Source organism: Benincasa hispida, chromosome 9 (genome assembly GCF_027475165.1).
Source record: "Benincasa hispida cultivar pf3 chromosome 9, pf3_genome.v1.1, whole genome shotgun sequence".
In the NCBI taxonomy this organism is placed as follows: Eukaryota; Viridiplantae; Streptophyta; class Magnoliopsida; order Cucurbitales; family Cucurbitaceae; genus Benincasa; species Benincasa hispida.
In genome coordinates this window covers 77,205,304-77,226,705 of record NC_143486.1, presented here as the reverse complement: position 1 = coordinate 77,226,705, position 21,402 = coordinate 77,205,304, and the positions used below count along the sequence as shown (strand labels likewise).

General features: G+C 37.1%; 1 protein-coding gene across 8 annotated transcripts; it reads left to right on the top strand.

Annotated features, from left to right (window-relative positions):
• Nucleotides 1–1,399: 1,399 nt before the first annotated feature.
• Nucleotides 1,400–5,294, top strand: LOC120087327 (Peptidyl-tRNA hydrolase II (PTH2) family protein). 8 transcript variants are annotated; one of them, XR_005484486.2, is made up of 9 exons: nucleotides 1,400–1,601; nucleotides 1,697–1,903; nucleotides 2,581–2,641; nucleotides 2,784–2,820; nucleotides 2,937–3,014; nucleotides 3,204–3,276; nucleotides 3,483–3,680; nucleotides 4,444–4,483; nucleotides 4,867–5,294. XR_005484486.2 is itself a non-coding variant. In XM_039044307.2 (8 exons), the coding sequence occupies exons 1-8, from the start codon at nucleotides 1,572–1,574 to the stop codon at nucleotides 4,914–4,916; spliced, it is 576 nt and encodes a 191-aa protein (XP_038900235.1). In that variant the 5' UTR covers nucleotides 1,400–1,571; the 3' UTR covers nucleotides 4,917–5,294. The 8 variants fall into 8 exon arrangements, 3 of the variants coding, with proteins under 3 accessions (XP_038900235.1, XP_038900236.2, XP_090174474.1); XR_005484487.2 differs by having other exon boundaries at nucleotides 1,421–1,601; nucleotides 1,703–1,903; XR_016532503.1 differs by lacking the exon at nucleotides 3,483–3,680 and having other exon boundaries at nucleotides 2,937–3,022.
• The last annotated feature ends 16,108 nt before the right edge of the window (nucleotides 5,295–21,402 follow it).

The following is a 21,402-nucleotide window of genomic DNA, read 5'->3' as shown; positions in this document are numbered from 1 at the left end:
AAAAGAAGGGAAAGATATAGAAAATTTGAGGAAAGGGAGAAAAATGGGGAATTCAAACATGAGAAAAATGGGGAATTCAAACATTTTTTTCTTTTTAAAATATTTCTTTAAAAAGAATTAATGAGGGCATGGATACACCAAACCCAAGCTATGCATGGATAGGGAAGATATGCAAAACTTTTTTTTTTTTTTTTTTAAACAATAGAAATAGTGGATGAGGTCTTAATGGTAAATATACCACAATATTCGTGAAAATTTTAATCCATTGAATTATTTATGTAAAAATGGAGTGGAGAAGACAATAATGTAATATAAACTCACTTTTAAGAAGTCTTTAATTTAAAGGTCTATATAGGCTAATTATATATAGGCCAAATTACAATAATAACTTAAATTCACAATTTTTTCATGAATAACTTAATATGTTACAATATTATATAAACATCAAGTCCAAAAGTCCATAATACACCAATTAATTTCTAGCTATTTTTATTTGAAAAAATCGAAAAAACACAAATATAGAAAAAAAATGGAAATACTGTGCATTAATGTAGTTTCCCCCCAAACTTTTAAAACCCATCACGAAAGAAAATTTCCATAAATTTAGAAGATTTTATTTATTTCCTAATTTGTCTTACAATTTTTTTATAATACAAATTTTGAATATTGACTTAAAATTGTGAATCTCCAAATCTCGTGGATTGCATTTAATACATAATTATTTAATACATAATTATAGTACCGGATCTTTGTTTTCATCTATATTTCCTTTTTTTTTTTCTATATATATCAGATTTATTTATATTAAAATATATATTTCACTTTGTCACATATATACATGTATATTTAGTTGTAAATATATGCACCATATTATATAATAATAATGTTAGGACAAATTGCAAAATCCATCCTTAAAGTATGATAATTGTTACAATTTTCATGAAGTTAGATACTTTGTTTGAAAACGTTTCATTATAGGTAAATAATTTTGAGAACATAACCACCATAATATATTCATAAGGTTTAGGGATATATAACATATTTGTTAAGGAATAGAATTAGAAATAATTAAATGGAAAATACTCATTAATGATGATGCATTTTGTAATTAATGATTAATAAAAATAAAAAGCTATCTAAATAATTAATATTAAATTCATTTTGATTTCGTTTAATATTTTAATTACACATTACTACAAAAATAAATAAGGGAGAATATACTACAAAGTTAAATTTACCAAAAAAATCTATAAAAATCTAGTTATGAAATATAGTTGAAATTTTAAATATCATTAAGTTGATTGTTTAAATTTTTCTTCATTAAAAATGAGACCGTGGCCCAAACACTGCAGCACCCGTATTGGACCTTCAATATCCAAATGGCCCTTTGGCCCGATTCACCATTTCCCCCCTCAGTTGCTGATGTGCTGATTGAATTGAATCTCCCATTTTTGCCAGTCGAGCTTCACGAGTTCAGGCAAAAACACCCACGAGATAAGATTGGTATTGAAACAGTACAGCCGCGCTTTACCCACTAATTCTTTCCCACTCTCTGCTTTTCTAAGAAGCTCATGTTGGGTTCTTCTAATTCTTCCAGAAAGGTATTCAATTTCCTGGGTTGCTTTCTTTCTCCCTCTTTGCCCCCTCTTGTTTGATGTTTTAATGAATTTTTCGTTTTCTTGTTCTGTATTGTTAGAAGCAGCAACTGAAGTCAGAAAAAGAATGGCTGTCGGTGAGTTTCAGACCCGAAAACTTCATTCCAGGCCTCGTAATTGGTTTCATTCTTGGGTTGTTTTTGGATTTGTCAAAACCCAGTAGAGGCAATGCTAAGAAGGGTTATTTCCTGCCGTCAAAGTACCAACAGCTATCTCCTTCAAACAACGGTGATCAAGAGCTCAAGTTGGTTAGTTTTCGACTTCACCAATTTTGCAGTCTGTTTTGTTGTGACCTTTGTCTGGAATTCTGTAGAGTTGGAAATGATTTCTCTACATGTTTGTAATGGATTATGATGACTAAATTAGAATGAAAGGAAAGAACGAAACAAAAATATTTTAGTTCAGACTCAAACTGTCTACGATAAAAGGGCTTGGAATAGTACATCGTTAGATACTTAGATATGGGGATGAGGTTTTCTGTTTAATGCCAATGAATATGGCTCTCTATTGCTCAGATTTTAAGGCTTGAATTGCTTGTAAGATAGAAGATTTTTGGGCCACGCCATATTTGAGGTGGTTGTATAATAATATTGTAAACAAAGTTAGCCTTCAACTTTCAAGTGAACATGCGTATTTGCCTAATCATTAGGCAGAGTTCTCGGTTCGGTGCTTACACCATCAGGACAGAATGTAAAAAGGGAATCCATTAGTCTGAGGATCAAAAGGGCCTGGTGAAATATGATTCAGCAGTTAGACAAGTTATCTTTACTTTTCGAACTTGGTTATATGTATATTTGTATGGGTTATGTGCCTCCCTTAAGCATGGGAACTACACTGACAGTCACCTCGAGTCCTTGCACTATGTAACTTGCATAATGCGTCTAGCTATCAAGAATCATCTGACACTCTTACTTTTTAATTGAAGGTCCTTGTTGTTAGGCAAGATCTGAAGATGGGTTCTGGAAAAATTGCATCTCAATGTGCTCGTAAGATTTAAGATGCTGAATTTCATACTTGTTAAGTGTGCATTTGATTCTAGTTTCTACTTACTCTGGTCCGTCTATCACTTCATGTCTTTTTTCCATCAAAGCTAAATATTTTTGCATGATTTTCTGTCAAATTGTGAAGATGCTGCTACTGGCTTGTATGCAGAACTAATGCAAAGGTACTCCTTATACTATAGTATTTCCGAATATCTGCTTTGATCAGAGCATCTGCACAACTAATTCTTCATCCCTCTCTCTTTTCTGCATCTATGCTCATTTCAAATATCTAGTGCAGCCACCGAAACCTTTTGAGACAGTGGGAGCTATGTGGGCAGCCAAAAATAGTTGTAACATGCAAGAACCAGCAAGAAATGTAAGCAGGTGATTCCTTTTTCCAAAAATATAATATGTAATAAACATGTGAAACTGAAACCCTTCGGCTATTGGAAAGGCTTTGTATGGTTGTGTTGAGGATTGGGAGGAGGGAAGAGAGCACAGGGGGAGGGTTGTTCATTGAAGTTACACTTTTGTTGTTAATAATTTACTTATTTTCTTAAATCAGGAATAAACTAAAGGATGCAGCTGAGAACATTGGCCTTCCTACTTTTGTTGTTGCTGATGCTGGACGCACACAGGTACAAACTTTGTTCTGCACTCACCTACTCGGATGACTTTAGAAGCATTTTGATTAATGCATGAGAAATGGTGGGGTAACTAACTGGGTAACAGGTACAATAATGCTTGACATGTTGAATTATTAATGTCTATATGTTGGCATAGTCAAACGATTCTCCACATGTTATGCTGACTTGCACCGGTATTATATTTTCCTGACTGTTAGATATCAGAAAGTCAAGGTTATGAGGTCTCCAAAGTGCAAAGAATAGCTATTGGTCGTTCAGTATTGTATATAATGGCTGCAAAACCCTTGGTTTGTAGTTGATGGAAAGAATCACTTGGCTCTTTGAAGAGCGAATCTTTCCTAGTCCAAATTTGTATGCTATCATTTTGACTATGGAGCACATATGCTTCATGTGAGGTAAATAATATCAAATATCGATACTTCCAGATGCTTCCCAGATATGCACAATTTGACGTATGTGTTTTTACACTGACTTTTTTTTAAAAGAAAAAAGATAAACAATTCATCAAATCTTTTTCAACCCAAAACTAAGCAAATCCAAAACTAAAAGAAGAAATCATAATAATAAAAGCCTAAACCCTAATCTTCATCTTCACGTTCGAGTCCTCGTAAATTCCCGCAAGATATAACCCACTTGAATATCTTTAACAATTCAATAAATAAGTTATTTGTTTATCTTCATACTTCCCCCTCTAATCTTCTTCTTTTTCTTTGATCAATCTGAGTCCCTTTTATATTGTAACTATTAACTATTGTACTTCAATATCTCTAATGTTGCTTTTTGTATTGTATTTGAGTGTTTGTATTGTATTATGTATTATTGTCATTAACTAGACATTTTATGATTTTTCATGGATTTAGTGGATTACATTTAGTATCTTTATATTAAATTTACCTATATCTTAGATTTTTTTAAAGGAAAAAAAAAAAGAACGTATCTTCAATGTATCAGTATTCTTGTTTTTTAAAAATTGACATATTGCCGTATCTTATCGTATATGTATCCTGTGTATGTATTCGAGTCTGTGCTTCATTGCAATTTGATGAGCTTCAAAGTGCCTATAATTGGACACCTCAGGAAACATGTTTGTATTCATTTCACTAAGTACATTTAGTTCTCCGGAACCTGGCATCCTGAAATCAGTTCAATGATGTGCAGGTTTCGGCTGGATCGAAGACTGTTCTTGCCATTGGACCTGGTAATGCTTCTTTATCCTATGATAGAATTCGTGGTTGCCTGGTTGATTTTCCTTGTATCGCGTCTTTCTTGTAGTAATGTACAACACGTAATCCATGTTGGCTTGTTTTGAGTTAGGGTAAATTTAATAATTAATTCATATTCTTAACATTTCTCTGTAATTGTGAGCTTGGAAAATAGCACAAGACCCGGTAATTGAATTTTCCATATTCATTAGAGAGAAAATGACATTATAGGAGTATAAAACACACAATATCGTGCTCTGTTATCATGTTAAACTATTATTAAACCCAAAAATTTACTAAAGTTGATCGAGTACCATAAATTTAACTATTAATTCATCTTCTTAACAATATACATCTTCCCCATCTCTCTTTTAAATAGGGCCAAAGGAGGCCATTGATGCGGTAACTGGGAAACTCCGCCTACTCTAGCCGGGTTGGAACCGGACATGTATTTGAAACGTAAATGATGAGTCGGCATTTTTATCCTCCAGCATTCAACTTCTTGAGAGGGGTTCGTGCACATGGTGAACAAGTTACAGCTGCTGGAAATGAAGAAATGCTGTACGTTGGTATTGTTATGCCTGAAACATTGCTTAGCTATTGCTGTTAGCTGCTTGTAGTTTGGGGATGTTGGAGTGACATTTGAGCTGACATGTTCAAAAGATGTAACCTTGGATGTTGAAGAATGTTTTAAGTGACTAGAGTCTATGGACAACTTTTCAAAACGTTTGTATGACTCACTGTAGGTGGATGACTGGCAACTGTGGTAGTTTAATTTTATTGGTAGTTGATAATTTATTAAGCAAACTAATACTTTATTATTATTATTAGTATTTTTTTTTAAAAAAAGTAACTAATAAAGGTTTTAAAATATTAATTTTCCTTTTTTTTTCTTCGTTTCTATCTTCAAGCCAGAAATAAAAGGGATTTCAACTCAAAAAAGAAAAAAAAGAAAAAAAAAAAGCCGTCTTCAACTCAAAAATGTAATTTAAACATGCAACACAAACGTTATAATTTTAAGCCATGTATACATAAGAAAGTTGCGATATATATAGTCCAATGGCTTAAAACTTAAAAGAGAAATAAATAAACAGTTGAGTTATGATTATGGAGATAGTTTACACTATTCTTGTTGTGAAATTGAGAATTACAATGGATATAGAGAAAATATAATATAATAATAAAATAAAATAACTAAAATTATGAAAATTTGAAGTGGATTTCTTACCAAGGTGTGTGATCAAGTGGTAAGTAGGAGTCTTATATAGACACCAAACATAAATAAACTATAAGGCATATGGACAACATGAAGTATTACACATGATTTTTAGGACACTAAGTAATGTGTATTTATTTATTTTTCTAATATTTATAATACTCCTTCTTAGTTGCCTACATATATATAAAATACGCTTCGTTAAAATCTTACTAGGAAAAATCCAATGATAAAAAAAAAACTAATGAAGGAAAAAGAGTACATATTTCATATTATATATAATCTTAAAAGAATACAATATATTTATTTCCTCTCATGAAAACAATCACTTAAGATCTTTGAGTCACGCATTCCAATGTTGTGCACCAATTTTTCAAAAGTTGTGGTTGGTAACGCCTTTGTAAATAAGTCTGTCAGGTTATCATTCGAACAAATTTGTTGTACAATGATGTCACAATTTTCTTCAAGATCATGAGTGTAGAAAAGTTTCGGTGAAATATGCTTTGTTCTTTCTCCTTTAATATATCCTCTTTTGATTTGGGTTATGCAAGCTGCGTTGTCTTCGTATAATATTGTTGGAAGATTTTTATTAGAAGACAAGCCATATGTTTCACGAATGTGATGAGTCATTGATCTTAGCCATAGACATTTTCAACTAGCCTCGTGAATTGCAAGAATTTCAACATGATTTGAGGAACTGGCTGTTATGGTTTGTTTCATGTTCATCGATCGCCATGACGTAATAGTTCCTCTACATGTGAGCAAATAACTTGTTTGAGATCTAGCTTTGTGTGGATCAGATAAATTTCTAGAATCTGCATAACCAACTATGTCAAAATTTGATTTATTTGAATAAAACAAATCCATATCGATTTTTTCTTGGAGATAACGAAGTATATGCTTAATTTCGTTCTGATGTTTTTTTGTTGGAGAATAATTATATCTGGCTAATAAATTTAGTGAAAATGCAATATCTGATATTGTATTATTAGCAAGATACATAAGTACATAAATTGATATGATACTTTAGGACCAAGAAGTTCTTTATTATCATCTCGACATCGAAATATATCTTTCTTTATATCCAATGAACAGACTTCCATTGGAATATTTAATGGATGTGCTTTGTCCATATAGAATCTTTTCAAAAAAATTTCTATACAAGTTGACTGATGAATAAATATTCCATCTGCTAAATGCTCAATTTGCAAACCAAGGAAAAATTTTGTTTTCCGAGATCTTTCATCTCAAATTCTTTCTTAAAATACTCTATTACCTTTGAAAGCTCTTCAAGAGTTCCAATTAGATTCAAGTCATCAACTTATACAGTTATAATAACAAATCCTGATTGTTTCTATATAAAAACACACGGACATATTGAAATATTTTGATGTCATTCTTTCAATAAATATCCACTCAGGTGATTATACCACATCCGTCCTGATTGTTTCAATCCATATAGTGATATCTGTAACTTTATTGAATACCATTCCCGGGAATTTGATGTATATGTTTCAAGTACCTTAAATCCTTCTAGAATTCTCATATAAATATCACTATCAAAAGATCCATATAAATATGTCGTGACTACATCCATAAGATGCATATCCAAACTTTCATACATAGTCTGGCCAATTAAATATTTTTGTGTAATTGCATCCACCACTAGAGAATATCTGTTCATAATCAATACTAGTTCTTTGTGAAAAACCTTGTGCAACTAGTCTTGCTTTGTATCTTGTGACCTCATTATTTTCATTTCTTTTTCTCACAAGTATCCATTTGTATCCCACAGGTTTGACACTTTATGGTGTTTAGACTACTGGTCCAAAAACCTATTGTTTTGAAAGTGAGTTTAATTATGCTTAAATTGCTTCTTTCCACTGAAACCAATCTTTTCTATGTTGACATTTTTTTTTAATAAAATTTGGTCAAGGATCCTCATTTTCAGATATAATATCAAGAGCAACATTATTGTAAAAATGTTGTCAATAACTACATTAGTTCGATTCCATCTTTTTCATATCATGACATAGTTTATTAAAATCTAATTATTATCTTTAGGTATTTCACCTTACCCACTAGTCATGTTAAGGATTTCTTCATGGGTATTTACATCCTCAACCAAGTATTTTTTACTATTAATTATTTTTTGTTTTCGAGAATTTTTATCTTTGGAACCCATTGGTTTACCACACTTTTGACGTGTACCAGACTTATTAGTGACATCTTGTTATGTTGGGATCAATTTTTTATGGAACATTTACAGCTGGTATATGTGACTTAGTTTCTTTCTTTGCATCTATAAATACATATGGTAATTTATTTTCTATATTTTGCAAATGAATTATTTTCTGAACTTCAAGTTCACATTGATCTGTATGAGGATCTAAATGAGACAATAACAATGCATTCCATGTAACTTCTTTTTCCAATTTCTTAATGTCTCCCCCTAATGTTGAAAAATTTATCTCATTAAAATGACAATCAACAAATTGTGCAGTAAATACATCACCTACCAAGGGTTTAAGATATTTAATAATTGATAGGGAATTATATCCAACATATATTCCTAACTTCGTTTGAGAATCCATTTTAATGCATTGTGGTGGATTAGATAGATTTGAACACCCCTACTTGACATAAATGGATTTGGTTTACTTGGCTGGGGTTCTTAAGATGACAAAAATAGAACACCCCTACCTGGGAACCTATCTAGAAAGGTGAATTAGATAGATTTGATGCACGCATGCAAATTTGAGGATAGTTCGTTAAAGAGTTTAATGGGACTTGCTTGAACTTGTTTAATATCAAAGACAAGAGTTGTTTTCTAGCAAATTAAACACACTTAGATAAAATTAGTAGTCGAATGATCTAAGTTAATAAACCCCTGGGTTGAACATTCATTGGGAGGTACTTGAGGTATATGATACTTCACTTAAACCTCTTTACGGTTCTTCCTTTATGTTCACACCGTGAGATCTATCCTCGGCCTTGAGGCACCCTGGGAGTGTCCCCTTAAACGATCGTGTTTGGGTAGGTCAATACCCAAGGTGAATGGAGAGAATGTTCATAGTAAGTGGGAGGAAGACGTGTGACAACATATCCCACAGTCTCTCTCATTAGGTTGGATGACGTTCTGTGCATCGCCTCGAGGCACCCTGGGAGTGTCCCTCTATAGGATGCCAGTTTTGCACGACTCTTTATCTGATCTTCTGTATAAGAAAAGGTCACTTTTGTCTCTTGTCCTAATCTGCCTTTTCTCTACGATGGGCGCATTAGGGTGGGACTCTAGGGACAAAAATGAGGGGTTACACTTACATAGAATTGTTAAATGTTAATGGTTCTGGACCAAAAAGTGGTGACTGTTAGTGTCAGTTACAAGAGTTGTTTCTACCTAATGGTTGAGAATGTCCCATCCCAATGAAGAGGCATTTGGTCACCCCATCGGTGACTTTTGTCTTGCCTCGCTGGGACATCATTGCGAAATGGATGTCTTTTCATTTAGGGTACATGGAAACTATTTTGCTAAAACTAAAATTGGTGTTAAAAGTGGTATTGCATAGACTCATTAAGTTTGTTCATTTTTCAGTAACGTAAATGGCTACAACCACATTAGCTCTTTTAAGTGTCGATAAGTTGACTGGCGAGAATTACGCTAGTTAGAAACACACGATAACTACAATTTTGATCATCTATGATCTAAGGTTCGTCCTTATGGAGGAGTGTTCTCCTATTCTGACTCAGAGCACCACTTGAAATGTTTGAGAGGCTTATGAGAGATGAACACGGGCGAACGAAAAGGCCCGCACTTACATCTTGGTCAGTCTTAACGGCGTTTTGGCTAAGAAGCATGAGCCTACGGTCCCGGCACATTAGATCATGGAGTTCCTGTGGGGAATTTTCGGACAACCGTCTGGGCAGCTTAAGTACGAAGCCTGAAATTCATCTTCAACTCTAAAATGGAGGAAGGAACATCTGTTTGTGAACACGTTCTGAACATGACTTCAATGTGGCGGAGATGAATGAGTCATGCATCGATAAGGGCAACTAGGTTAGCATAATTCTGCAATCATTGCCAGATAGCTTCCTGCACTTTTTCAGTAATGCTATACTGAAAAAGTTGACTATACCCTTACAACTCTCCTCAACGAGTTGCAGACATTCCAATCCTTGCTGAAAAGTAAGGAGAATAAGGTAGGTGAGGCAAATGTTGCTTCATCTTCAAAGAAGTTCCATCGAGGTTCGACCTCATGACTAAGTCTGCATCTTCTACTTTTAACACTTCCAAGTGGAAGAAGAAGAAGGGTGGTAAGGGGAAGGGGAAGGCACCTGCTAACCCGCAACCTGTCACTCAGCAGAGAAGGCGACCAACGCCTATTGACAAAGGAAAGTATTTCCATTGCAACCAGGATGGGCATTGGAAGCAGAACTGTCCTCGTTGGATAAAGGAGAAGAAGAAGGCTAAGGCCAAGGCAAAATAAGGTAAATATGATTTACTAGTTTTGAAAACTTGTTTAGTGGAGAATAATGATTCTGCCTGGATTATTGACTCTGGGGCCATTAATCATGTTTTTTTTCTTCTTTTCAGGGGGATTAAATCCTGGTGGCAGCTTGAGGCTAGAGAGATGACAATGCGAGTAGGCACCGGACACGTCGTCTCAGCTGTGGCAGTGAGAGGGCTCCAGTTGACTTTACAGAAGAAATTTATCATTTTGAATGATATGTATATAGTTCCCGAGTTAAAGTGGAACTTAATTTCTATAAAGTGTCTGATAGAATGTAAATATACTCTTCACTTTTCATTGAATAAAGTGTTTATTCTAAAAGATGGTGTTGAGATTTGTTTAGCAAAACTGGAAAACAATTTGTATGTGCTAAGGCCGTTAACAACAAATTCCCTCTATAACCTCGAGATGTTTAAAACTACTGCAACTCAAAATAAATGACTTAAGGTTTCTCCTAAAGAAAATGCCCAACTTTGGTACCTTTGATTAGGGCACATCAATCTCAATAGGATCGAGATGTTGGTGAAGAAAGGACTTCTAAGCGAGTTAGAGAAAAATTCTTTACATGTGTAAGTCATGCCTTGAAGGAAAAATGATTAAAAGGCCTTTTATTGGAAAAAGGTTATCGAGCTAAAGAGCCTCACGAGTTAGTGCATTCAGACCTTTGTGGTCTGATGAATGTGCGAGCCAAGGGAGGTTATAACTATTTCATCACTTTTACTGACGATAACTCTCGGTATGGGTATGTTTATTTGATGCAACGAAAGTCAGAATCCTTTGAAAAGTTCAAAGAGTTCAAGGCTGAAGTTGAAAACGCATTGGATAGATGGATTAAAACACTTCGATCGGATCGGGATGGAGAGTTTTTGGATTCTGAGTTCCAAAACTATATGATAAAACATGGAATTTTTTCCCAACTCTCAGCGCCAGGTACACCTCCATAGAATGGTGTAGCAGAGAGGAAAAATATAACCTTGTTGGACATGGTTCAGTCGATGATGAGTTACGCTTCCTTACCGAACTTTTTGGGGTTTTGCAGTGGAGGCTGCAGCTTATATCATCAACTGTGTTTCTTTCAAGAGTGTTTCCAGAACACCTTTGGAGTTGTGGAATAGGTGTAAAGCTAGTTTGCATCACTTTCGCATATGAGGTTGCCCAGCATATGTGCTTGAGGCTAATCCAAAGAAATTGGAATCACGTTTGAGCTGTGCCTACTTGTGGGCTACCCCAAAGGTATACGAGGGGGTTACTTTTATGATCCTAAGGAAAATAGAGTGTTTGTGTCGATGAACGCTACCTTCCTGGAGGAGGATGATATGAGAGAGCACAGTCAACGTAGTAAGATCATGTTATATGAACTTTCCAACGAAACTACTGAAGCTTCAACAAGAGTTCTTGAAGGGCCTGCTCCATCAACAAGAGTTGTTGATGGAAGTTCATCTGGTAGGTCAGAACCACCTCAAGAATTGAGGGAACCTCGACGTAGTGGGAGGGTACGAACCCACTAGTTCGCTATTGAGTTTCACTGAAATCCTGATTATGGTAGCCGATGGCGAGGTTTAGGATTCGTTGTCTTATCAGAAGGCAATAGAGGATATTGACTGGGATGAATGGGTCAAAACCATGGATCTCGAGATGGAGTCTATGTACTTCAACTCAGTATGGGATCTTGTAGATCAACTTGATCGGGTAAAACGTATAGGTTCTAAATGGATCTATAAACGGAAACGGGGTGCTGATGGGAAGGTGCAAACCTTCAAGGCTAGACTTGTGACAAAGGGTTATACCTAGGTGGAGGGAGTCGACTATGAGGAGACTTTCTCACCTGTTGCCATGTTGAAGTCTATCCATATCCTCCTGTCCATTGCCTCATATTATGACTATAAGATAAGGAAAATGGACATCAAGACTGCCTTTCTGAATGGTAATCTTGAGGAGTCTATTTATATGGTGTAGCCCGAGGGATTCATAGCCCAAGGTCAAGAGAAAAAGGTTTGCAAACTGAATCGGTCCATTTATGGGCTGAAACAAGCGTCTCGATCTTGAAACATTTGGTTTGATACTACAATAAAATCATACGGCTTTGACCAAAACGTTGATGAGCCTTGTGTCTGCAAGAAAATCATCAACAATTCAGGTCTTTCAAGATCAGAAGAACAAAGTGCCAGCGCTGTCTCAGGCATCATACATTGACAAGATGTTGCTCAAGTACTCGATGTAGAACTCCAAATGGGGGCTACTGCTTTTTTGACATGGAGTTATATTGTCTAAGGAAATGTGTCCTAAGACACCTCAAGAGGTGGAGGAGATGAAATGGGTTCCCTATGCATCTGGCGTTGGCAGTTTGATGTAGGCGATATTGTATACTAGATCGGGCATCTACTACGATGTGGGGATAGTCAGTAGATATCAATCTAATCCAGGATAGGGTCACTAGATCGTCGTCAAGAACATCCTCAAGTATCTTCAAAGAGTGAGGGACTACATACTCGTGTATGGATCTAAGGATTCGATCCTTACTATATACACGGACTCTGACTTTCAGACTGATCAGGATTTTCGGAAATCCACTTCAGGCTCAGTGTTCACTCTTAATAAAGGAGTTGTAGTGTGGTGAAGTACTAAGCAAAGGTGCATCGCTGACTCCACGATGGAGGCCGAGTATGTAGTGGCTTGTGAAGCTGCTAAGGAAGTCGTTTGGCTCAGGAAGTTCCTAAATTGATTTGAAAGTTTTTCCAGATATGTCTAGGCCCATCACCCTTTATTGTGATAATAGTGGTGTTGTGGCGAACTCTAGGGAGCCTAGGAGTCATAAGCGTGACAAACATATAGAGCGGAAGTATCATTTCATCTGCGAGATAGTTCATCGAGGGGACGTGATAGTCACGAAGATCGCTTCCGAGCACAACGTTGCTGACTCGTTTACGAAGGCTCTCACGTCTACAGTTTTGCATGACATCTTAGGCCTTTTACTTAGAATTATGAAGGTTGTTAGGCAAAATATATGTCGATCATGATAGGAATTCACAAAAATATGAGCTTGCGTCAATCAGCATGTCGAATCTCAGCTAACTCATTATTTTGCGTTAATGATGCGTTCAATGTTCTATTTTTGTAACCAATGCAGGAAATGAACGCAAACGCGGAAATCGGACCATCGCATAGACGAACGAATGCGGAGAAGCATTCCATCGTAAGGCAAACGCATCGATCAACGCATGGATGTTGCGGTAATTAGCCGTATGCGTCCATCGCATGGGAATTGCGCGCGATTGCGGTCATCATGTAGAGTTGCGGTATTAAGTGAATACGGCCATTGAATGATTGCGGCTACGCAACAATGCATTCTAATGGGATCAACACAAGGTAGGCAAAATGAACGCATCAATGCATCTACCTCGAGAAAATCCAAAGTTGATGCTGACATTTTACCTACCACGCCGTTGGTGGCAGAGGTTCAGAAAGGACTAATGCGTTGAACGTCAGACTCAGAGCAATCCAATCAATGCTGTCGGCGACCCAAGCTATATAAATAGAAGCTAATGAGCTGAAATTCATTTTATCCAAGATTTTCACCTAAGGTTTGCCGATGGCAGATCCTTGTGATCCAGACAAACGTGTGAGAAGACGACTAAGAGTTCTTCACCTCCTTCATCCATTCCGAGTGACGACCGGATCCTTCGACTGGAGTTAGATCTTGAGAGAGTCAGCTTCTCCACCCATCCATGGCACCACCGGCAGCCTTGACGCGCATTTGTTGGAAGCAAAGTTTTTCTTCCAGCCGGTAATTCCTTTTTCCTTTCTTTTCCTATATTGTATTGTATGACATTTTGAATTAAGAAATTAATACAATGTGTTTTTCAATGTATTTCTCTATTCCTTCGACTTCATCTTCATCTTCTTGCTTAACATCTTTACTTTCATTGCAACACTTAGTGGGATTGCTTGGGTATTGCATACTTAGTCATAAGGATTAGGGATATGAAGCATGTAGCAACCCACCGAGAGGTGTGCGTTGTGCGAGTATGTGAGTAATCTTATTTGCTTAGTGTGAAGTTGCTGCAACTCCTGTCTATAGGCTAACGCAATGATTGTCTATAAGTAAAGTCAGTCGGTAAGTGGTTGGTCGCATTAAGCAACGTTTGCGTTGTTCACTAGGGATAGTAACAACCTTGCGTCAACCAAATTCATGCATTTGTCTTGTCTTATGTTGTGCACAACACCCCTTTAGAGCTACTTGAGATAGACTCTAAAGAAAGAACCTAATGACTCGAGAGAGCTAGGTTAGAATCTAAACTCGGGAGTGCAAGATTAGATCGGCATAAGCAAGAGATAGGACTTAGAGATAAGATTTGTTTGTCAACACTGCATCGCGTGCACCCTAGGAATAGGAATGATGATATGTGGTCGCCTTATTTGTGTATCATCGCATAGACAAGAATTAGAGGCTTATGTGTAGGCCCTATAGATACATCTGCACATACATCGCATGCATTCTAGCATTAGAAGCCGTAGCATTCGCACCGAGAGGTGGTTTACTATTGTATGAGTGTTGCATGATCGCATTAGTTTGCGTTGACTAGGGTTGCAATGAAAACATCTCTGCATTTCATCTTCGGTGCCATTGCTGGAGTGATGGTTATCTATTTCCCATACATTTATTTCATGTCAAGGTTTGTCGCATCTCTACCTTTCGTGCATATTCTCATTGTGTTGTCTGTTAGATAGGAGTAGGAGTAGGATTAACGTAGCAATATCCCCTCCATTCTTTTATTCAACCGCCACATGCATAATTACCACAAACATATAGTTACAAGTCCCTGTGTTTGACCTCGAATTACCCGAGAAACTTGCGTTCATGTTATACTTGGTGTGAACGCAAGAAAACTTGTGGCAGGACGTATGGTCATCGCATACATTCATTAACACATTTTTCATTCCAACACATGACCATCGACGCATGACTATCAACGCATATCTTAGAAACATGCATCACATAATGCATCCACAGGATTTGGTTGTCAAGTGAAATTGACTTCCAATTTCCGCGCCACCAAGTTTTTGGTGCCGTTACTGGGGACTTGGCAACTAAATGTTTGTTAAGTTTTGTGTCTCTGCGAGCAAACATTTTATCTTGGGTGTATTGCAGCTTGTGCGACCAGGTTGCAAACAATATTGAGGTGTAGGCGATGCACTGAAAGTCAGTATTGACCCCATGTAGGAGGGCAATCAGTCGCAAAAGAGCTGAAGGTGATTCTAAGCACATGACGGTCGCATGCGCCCAACAATTGCCAGAAGTTCCAATGGTCAGGGCAACTTGACCCAAGCAGTTGAGAACCATCTTCTGCACGGAAGACTCCTTGCGGTGACAACACTCTTATTTTTCCAGGGACGTCTTCTACTCTATCTTTACTTTGCTTTCGTAGTATAGGTTATTTCTATTTTATTTTTCATTATTATTGTGGATATATGGCTGCTTCCTTGGTTGTGGTACGTTTGCTCTTGTAGGTGCAACAATAAGTCTCCTCGATTTGTAGTTCAATGGAAGAATTCCTCTCACCCTTCAACGTATGGCTTCAATCGCGTGGATTCCAACGCATGAGCGCATGCATTGTTCCGCCTAAGGTCTTTTCTTGTTATCTTGTATGCCTTGTCCTTTTGAAATTCTCTTTTTCCCAATTGCGTTGTTTTGCGATGTTCTATGATGGTACGTATAGTTCACTGCATTTTCTAACTAATCAACGCAAGGAATTTTTCACTTTTATTAGCTTCTTCAAATTTTGGAAGTCTTGAGTTTTATCTTGTGCAAACCTTTGTTCAAACATTTATTAACGCATTTTTGTAATTTTTTCTTTAGCTTTGCGTAGTTTGAGGGTGGCAGCGGTATCGGAGAATGGCGTTCATTATATTGCGATCATTTGAAAAAAAAAATTGAAGTGAGCTTTTGAGAATAATAACTCCACTGTCAATGCAATGGGGAAACCCTTGTTGATAAGAATTAAGCTGTGAAAGGCACTTGCTCGAAGTTGGGTGTCCGCATAACACACGTGGAGGCAAGCCAAAACGAAGGCAAGTCGCCAGGCCTCTGTCCGGTTTAAGCGAAAACAAACGAGACAAGAGTTGAGTTGAATATGGAACCCAACCGAAGTTGGATGCCCGCATGACACACGTGTGGGTAAGCCAAAACAAAGGGCGTAACCATGTTCAACACCGCATTTGAATAAACCATTGCAATGTTTTGAAATATTTTTAATGAACACAATCTCAAAAAGCTAAACACAAAATTGCGGTGAATGAATAAAAATTTTTTAGAAAAGGCTTGCCGGATTTAATTTAGACAAAATCTTTTTTGAAGAAGCAACCAAAGTGGAGGAAAGCATTGTGATGATGGTCAAAGGTGTGTGTAAATTATATTCTGAGAAGCTGGTCATCGCAAAGGAAAGCATGAAGGTGAGTTAGAATTTCTTGAGTATAACACATGCTTGAGGACAAACATGATTTTAAGTTTGGGGGTGTGATGACATGCAGAAATGCATGACATCTTAGGCCTTTTACTTAGAATTATGAAGGTTGTTAGGTAGAATATACGTCGATCATGATAGGAATTCACAAGAATATGAGCTTGCGTCGATCAGCATGTCGAATCTCAGCTAACCGATTATTTTGCGTTAATTATGCGTTCAATGTTCTATTTTTGTAGCCAAAGTAGGAAATGAATGCAAAAGCGGAAACCAGACCATCGCATAAACGACCGCATGTGGAGAAACACTCCATCGCAAGGCAAACACATCGATCAACGCATGGATGTTGTGGTAATTAGCCGTATGCATCCATCGCATGGGAATTGCGCTCGTCAAGCGATTGCTGTTATCATGTAGAGTTGCAGTGTTAAGTGAATACGACCATTGAATGCCTGCGGCTATGCGACAATGCATTTTAATGGAATCAACGCAAGGTAGACAGAATGAACGCATTAACGCATCTACCTCGAGAAAATTCAAAGCTGATGCTGACATTTTACCTACTGCGCCGTTGGTGGCAGAGGTTCATAAAGGACTAACATGCCAAACGTCAGACTCAGAGCAGTCCAATCAATGCTGTCGGTGACCCAAGCTCTATAAATAGAAGTCGATGAGCTGAAATTCATTTTATCCAAGGTTTTCGCCTAAGGTTTTCCGATGGCGGATCCTTGCAATCCAGAAAAATGCGTGATAAGATGGCTGAGAGTTTTTCACCTCCTTCATCCATTCCGAGTGACGATCGGAGCCTTTGACCGAAGTTAGACGTCGAGAGAGTCAGCTCCTCCACCCATCCATGGCACCATCGGCAGTTTTGCTTCCAGCCAGTCATTCCTTTTTCCTTTCTTTTCCTATGTTGTATTGTATGACATTTTGAATTAAGAAATTAATGCAATGTGTTTTTCAATGCATTTATCTATTCCTTCGACTTCATCTCCATCTTCTTGCTTATCATCTTTACTTTTATTGCAACACTTAGTGGGATTGCTTGGGTATTGCATACTTAGTCATGTGGATTAGGGATATGAAGCATGTAGCAACCCACCAAGAGGTGTGCGTTGTGCGAGTATGTGAGTAATCTTATTTGCTTATTGTGAAGCTGCTACAATGCCTGTCAATAGGCTATGCAATGCTTGTCTATAAGTAAAGTCAGCAACAACCAACTGTCCAGGAGGGTAAGTGGTTGGTCGCATTAAGTAATGTTTGCGTTGTTCACTAGGGATAGTAACAACCTTGCGTCAACCAAGTTCATGCGTTTGTCTTGTCTTATGTTGTGCCCAACACCCCTTTAGAGCTACTCGAGAGAGAGTCTAAAGAAAGAACCTAATGACTCGAGAGAGCTAGATTAGAATCTAGACTCGAGAGAACGAGATTAGATCGACATAAGCAAGAGATAGGGACTTAGAGATAAGCTCTGTTTGTCAACACTGCATCGCTTACACCCTAGGAATAGGAATGATGATATGTGGTCGCCTTGTTTGTGTATCATCGCATAGACAAGAATTATAGGCTTATGTGTAGGCCCTATAGACATCTCTGCACATACATCGCATGCGTTCTAGCATTAGAAACCGTAGTATTCGCATGGAGAAGTGGTTTACTATTATATAAGTGTTGCATGATTGCATTAGTTTGCGTTGACTAGGGTTGCGCTTATGGTCACTCTTAAGGGTTGCAATGAAAACATCTCCGCATTTTATTTATTTCCCATTCATTTATTTCATGTCAAGGTTTGTCGCATCTCTACCTTTCATGCATATTCTCATTGTATTGTCTGTTAGATAGGAGTAGGAGTATGATTAACGTAGCAATATCCCCTCCATTCTTTTATTCAACCGTCGCATGCACAATTACCACAAACATATAGTTACAAGTCCCTGTGTTCGACCTCGGATTACCCGAGAAACTTGCGTTCATGTTATACTTGGTGTGAACGCAAGAAAACTTGTGGTAGGACGCATGGTCATCGCATACATTCGTTAACGCATTTTTCATTCCAACGCATGACAATCGACGCATGACTATCAACGCATAACTTAGGAACATGCATCGCATAATGCGTCCACGGGATTTGGTTATCGAGTAAAATTGACTTCCAATTTTCACGCCACCAGATTGCCGACTTAAGCCTACCATTTTGGGGATTCGTTTGATTGGAGAGCTAGGAACTCAGCTACACAAGATGGAATTCACTCCTTCCTTGAAGCAGGGGTAAGTAGATAGATTACTCCCTTAATGGTTGATTCCGAGACTTAAATGATGTGGCACCACACACCTTCTCATGGCTCGAGAGGTATCCACTCATAGCAGGACTATGACATATTGTTCATTAGAGGGATCAGTGGTGCTTAAGGAGTTGGATGTAACTATAGGGGCAAAATAGTAAATTGGCCCATCTGTACTTACGAGCTTCTGTGAAAGGTTATCGTACTGTGACTGGTTATATCCGATGGACACATAAATATATTTGTAGTGAGAAGAGTGTAGCTGTCGATCTTTATTGGAGTGCCCGGCAGTTAATGTATGGTGGATCTTGTGTCTAAAGAGTTTAGTCAGTTATTCACGTATCGTTGAAGCTTCAAACTACAGGTTCATAAAGTCTTTTTGGTAGCTCAATGGATTCAAGTTGAGAATAAGTTTTTGGGTCAGTTTGAAGTGTTCAAATTGACAAGAGGGGGTTTGATTATATAGGATATGATTAAACTGGTTCAGTTATATGTGATATAATTGATATGATGTATGAGATACATTAATTGGAGGAATTTGATATAAATATGATTTATATCAAGTAAAGGAGAAAAGGACTATGGTTTAAATGTTATATATGATATGATATTAAAACTATAGGTCATAAATATAATATGATAAGTTAGTTATTATATTTATTTATAATTAAAACAATTATGAGATAATTGTGGGTGGTTTCTCCTTTGACCGTGCATGAAAGTGTGAGGTTGTATTCAGTTTTCATAACTGAAGGATAAAATGAAAAATGTTTTCATTTTTTGAAGAATCGCTTCATAAGGACATCACTAATCGTTTAGCTCACGAGAGACTACACGAAAGCCTTCAAGTGTTTGTCTAAGCGATCATGTACACACGCCTTTGACTAAACGATCTTGTAAACCCCAAATTTTACGTGTCCTATATAAGTATGTTTAGTTGAGGATGTTATATTAATTATTTGATAAGTGAAAAATTTATGGTGTAGTTACAGGGAAATTACAAATGAAGGGAAAAAAAAAGGAGAAAGAAAGGATTAAAGAGGAAGTAGTTGGGTTTAAGCACTAAGTGCTGGATGAGGTGGCGGTTTGACCTTTGAACATGGGAGGCGGCAAGAAGTATAAAAGGAAGAGGAACTTTAGAAGCTTGGTTTAAGAAAAATTGAGCAAATTAAGTTAGATTGGTGCCATTTGAAAGCTAGGAGAATCTAGATTTTGAGGTTCTTTCGCCAGAGAAAGATCTCACAGGGAGAAGAACAAAAAGTGAAAAATTTGCAGAAGAGGCTGATTCTCGGATTAAGCAAGGTCAGAGGTGAAGATTGGAAGCTCTAGGCTAAACTACAAAGAATTTTGGGCTGATATTTTAAGGAGTTAACTCAATTATAAACAAGTTTGTAGAAGGAAGTTTCTTGAAAAGAGTCTTGGATTTTGAGTTATGAATTTTTGAATTTCAAATAGGAAATTGGTGCGTAAACAGGCAGCTGCTTGGGAAGATTGAGCAAATAACTCACCATAGTGAGCGAGAGCGAGAGCGAAATAAGAAAATGAGTGAGAGCGAGAGCGAGATAAGGAAGAAGTGAATCTCGCTAAGGATGAAAATCTCGCTGGTTTTGTGCTAAATCTCGCTCAAGGAGAAAATCTCGCTGAAAAGTGGAAAATCTCGCTGGAAAGTGGCAAATCTTGCTAGAAAGTGGTAAATCTTGTTGTGATGAAGTCATACTAGTGAAATGGATGATCTCGCTCATGAGGACCATCTCGCTTGTAATACTGATTTTGATGATGAAGTTTTACTATTAAGCAAACTATTTGAAGCATTTTGATGAGAATTCTAAGGAATCTAACTGGAATTATGTCCTTTCAGGCCAAGAGGAGCTAGGAGAGGCATATAACCCGTTAAGAGCCCCGACGAGCTGTGAGTGACTAAAATAAACTTAATGCTTTCAATGCTTATATACAAAAGACCATGTAAGTTACAGTGATGTTGATGATGAATTTATACTTTCTCAAGCAACAAATATTTGATGAATTTCATAGTGTTTCTTCTCCAGCTTGTACATGTTTTAAAGCATGCCAAGGTATGTTGTGAATTCACTACAAAAGTTAAGTTCCTATGATAAAGCATGTGTTTTTGGAGGAAGGCTATGATAGAATGAGTCTTTGTGTAAAAGTATGCAATTAAGCTTAATTTGATGCTCGAAAATAACTCGGTACCTAAGATGTTGACGGTACTTAGAAAACTCCACGTACACGTAGGTAGTTCTGAATGACTGGCCGAAGTATAGGTCTCCTAGGCCATATACCAGCATAGGGAGGTCGAAGTATGGGTCTCTTGGCCGATGACAGATGTTGGAAGCTAGAGATGTATGCTCGTTCTCAACTAAGGAATAATGACGTTTAATGATGTTTAAGTATGTTTATCAATGTTTAATGATGTTTAAGTACGTTTATCAA

Coding starts and splice junctions, on each gene's coding strand:
- LOC120087327 (XM_039044307.2), top strand. CDS start 1,572: ATGTTGGGTTCTTCTAATTCTTCCAGAAAG. Junction 2,821..2,936: donor TATGCAGAACTAATGCAAAG/GTACTCCTTATA, acceptor TATCTAGTGCAG/CCACCGAAACCTTTTGAGAC. Junction 4,484..4,866: donor TGTTCTTGCCATTGGACCTG/GTAATGCTTCTT, acceptor TCTTTTAAATAG/GGCCAAAGGAGGCCATTGAT.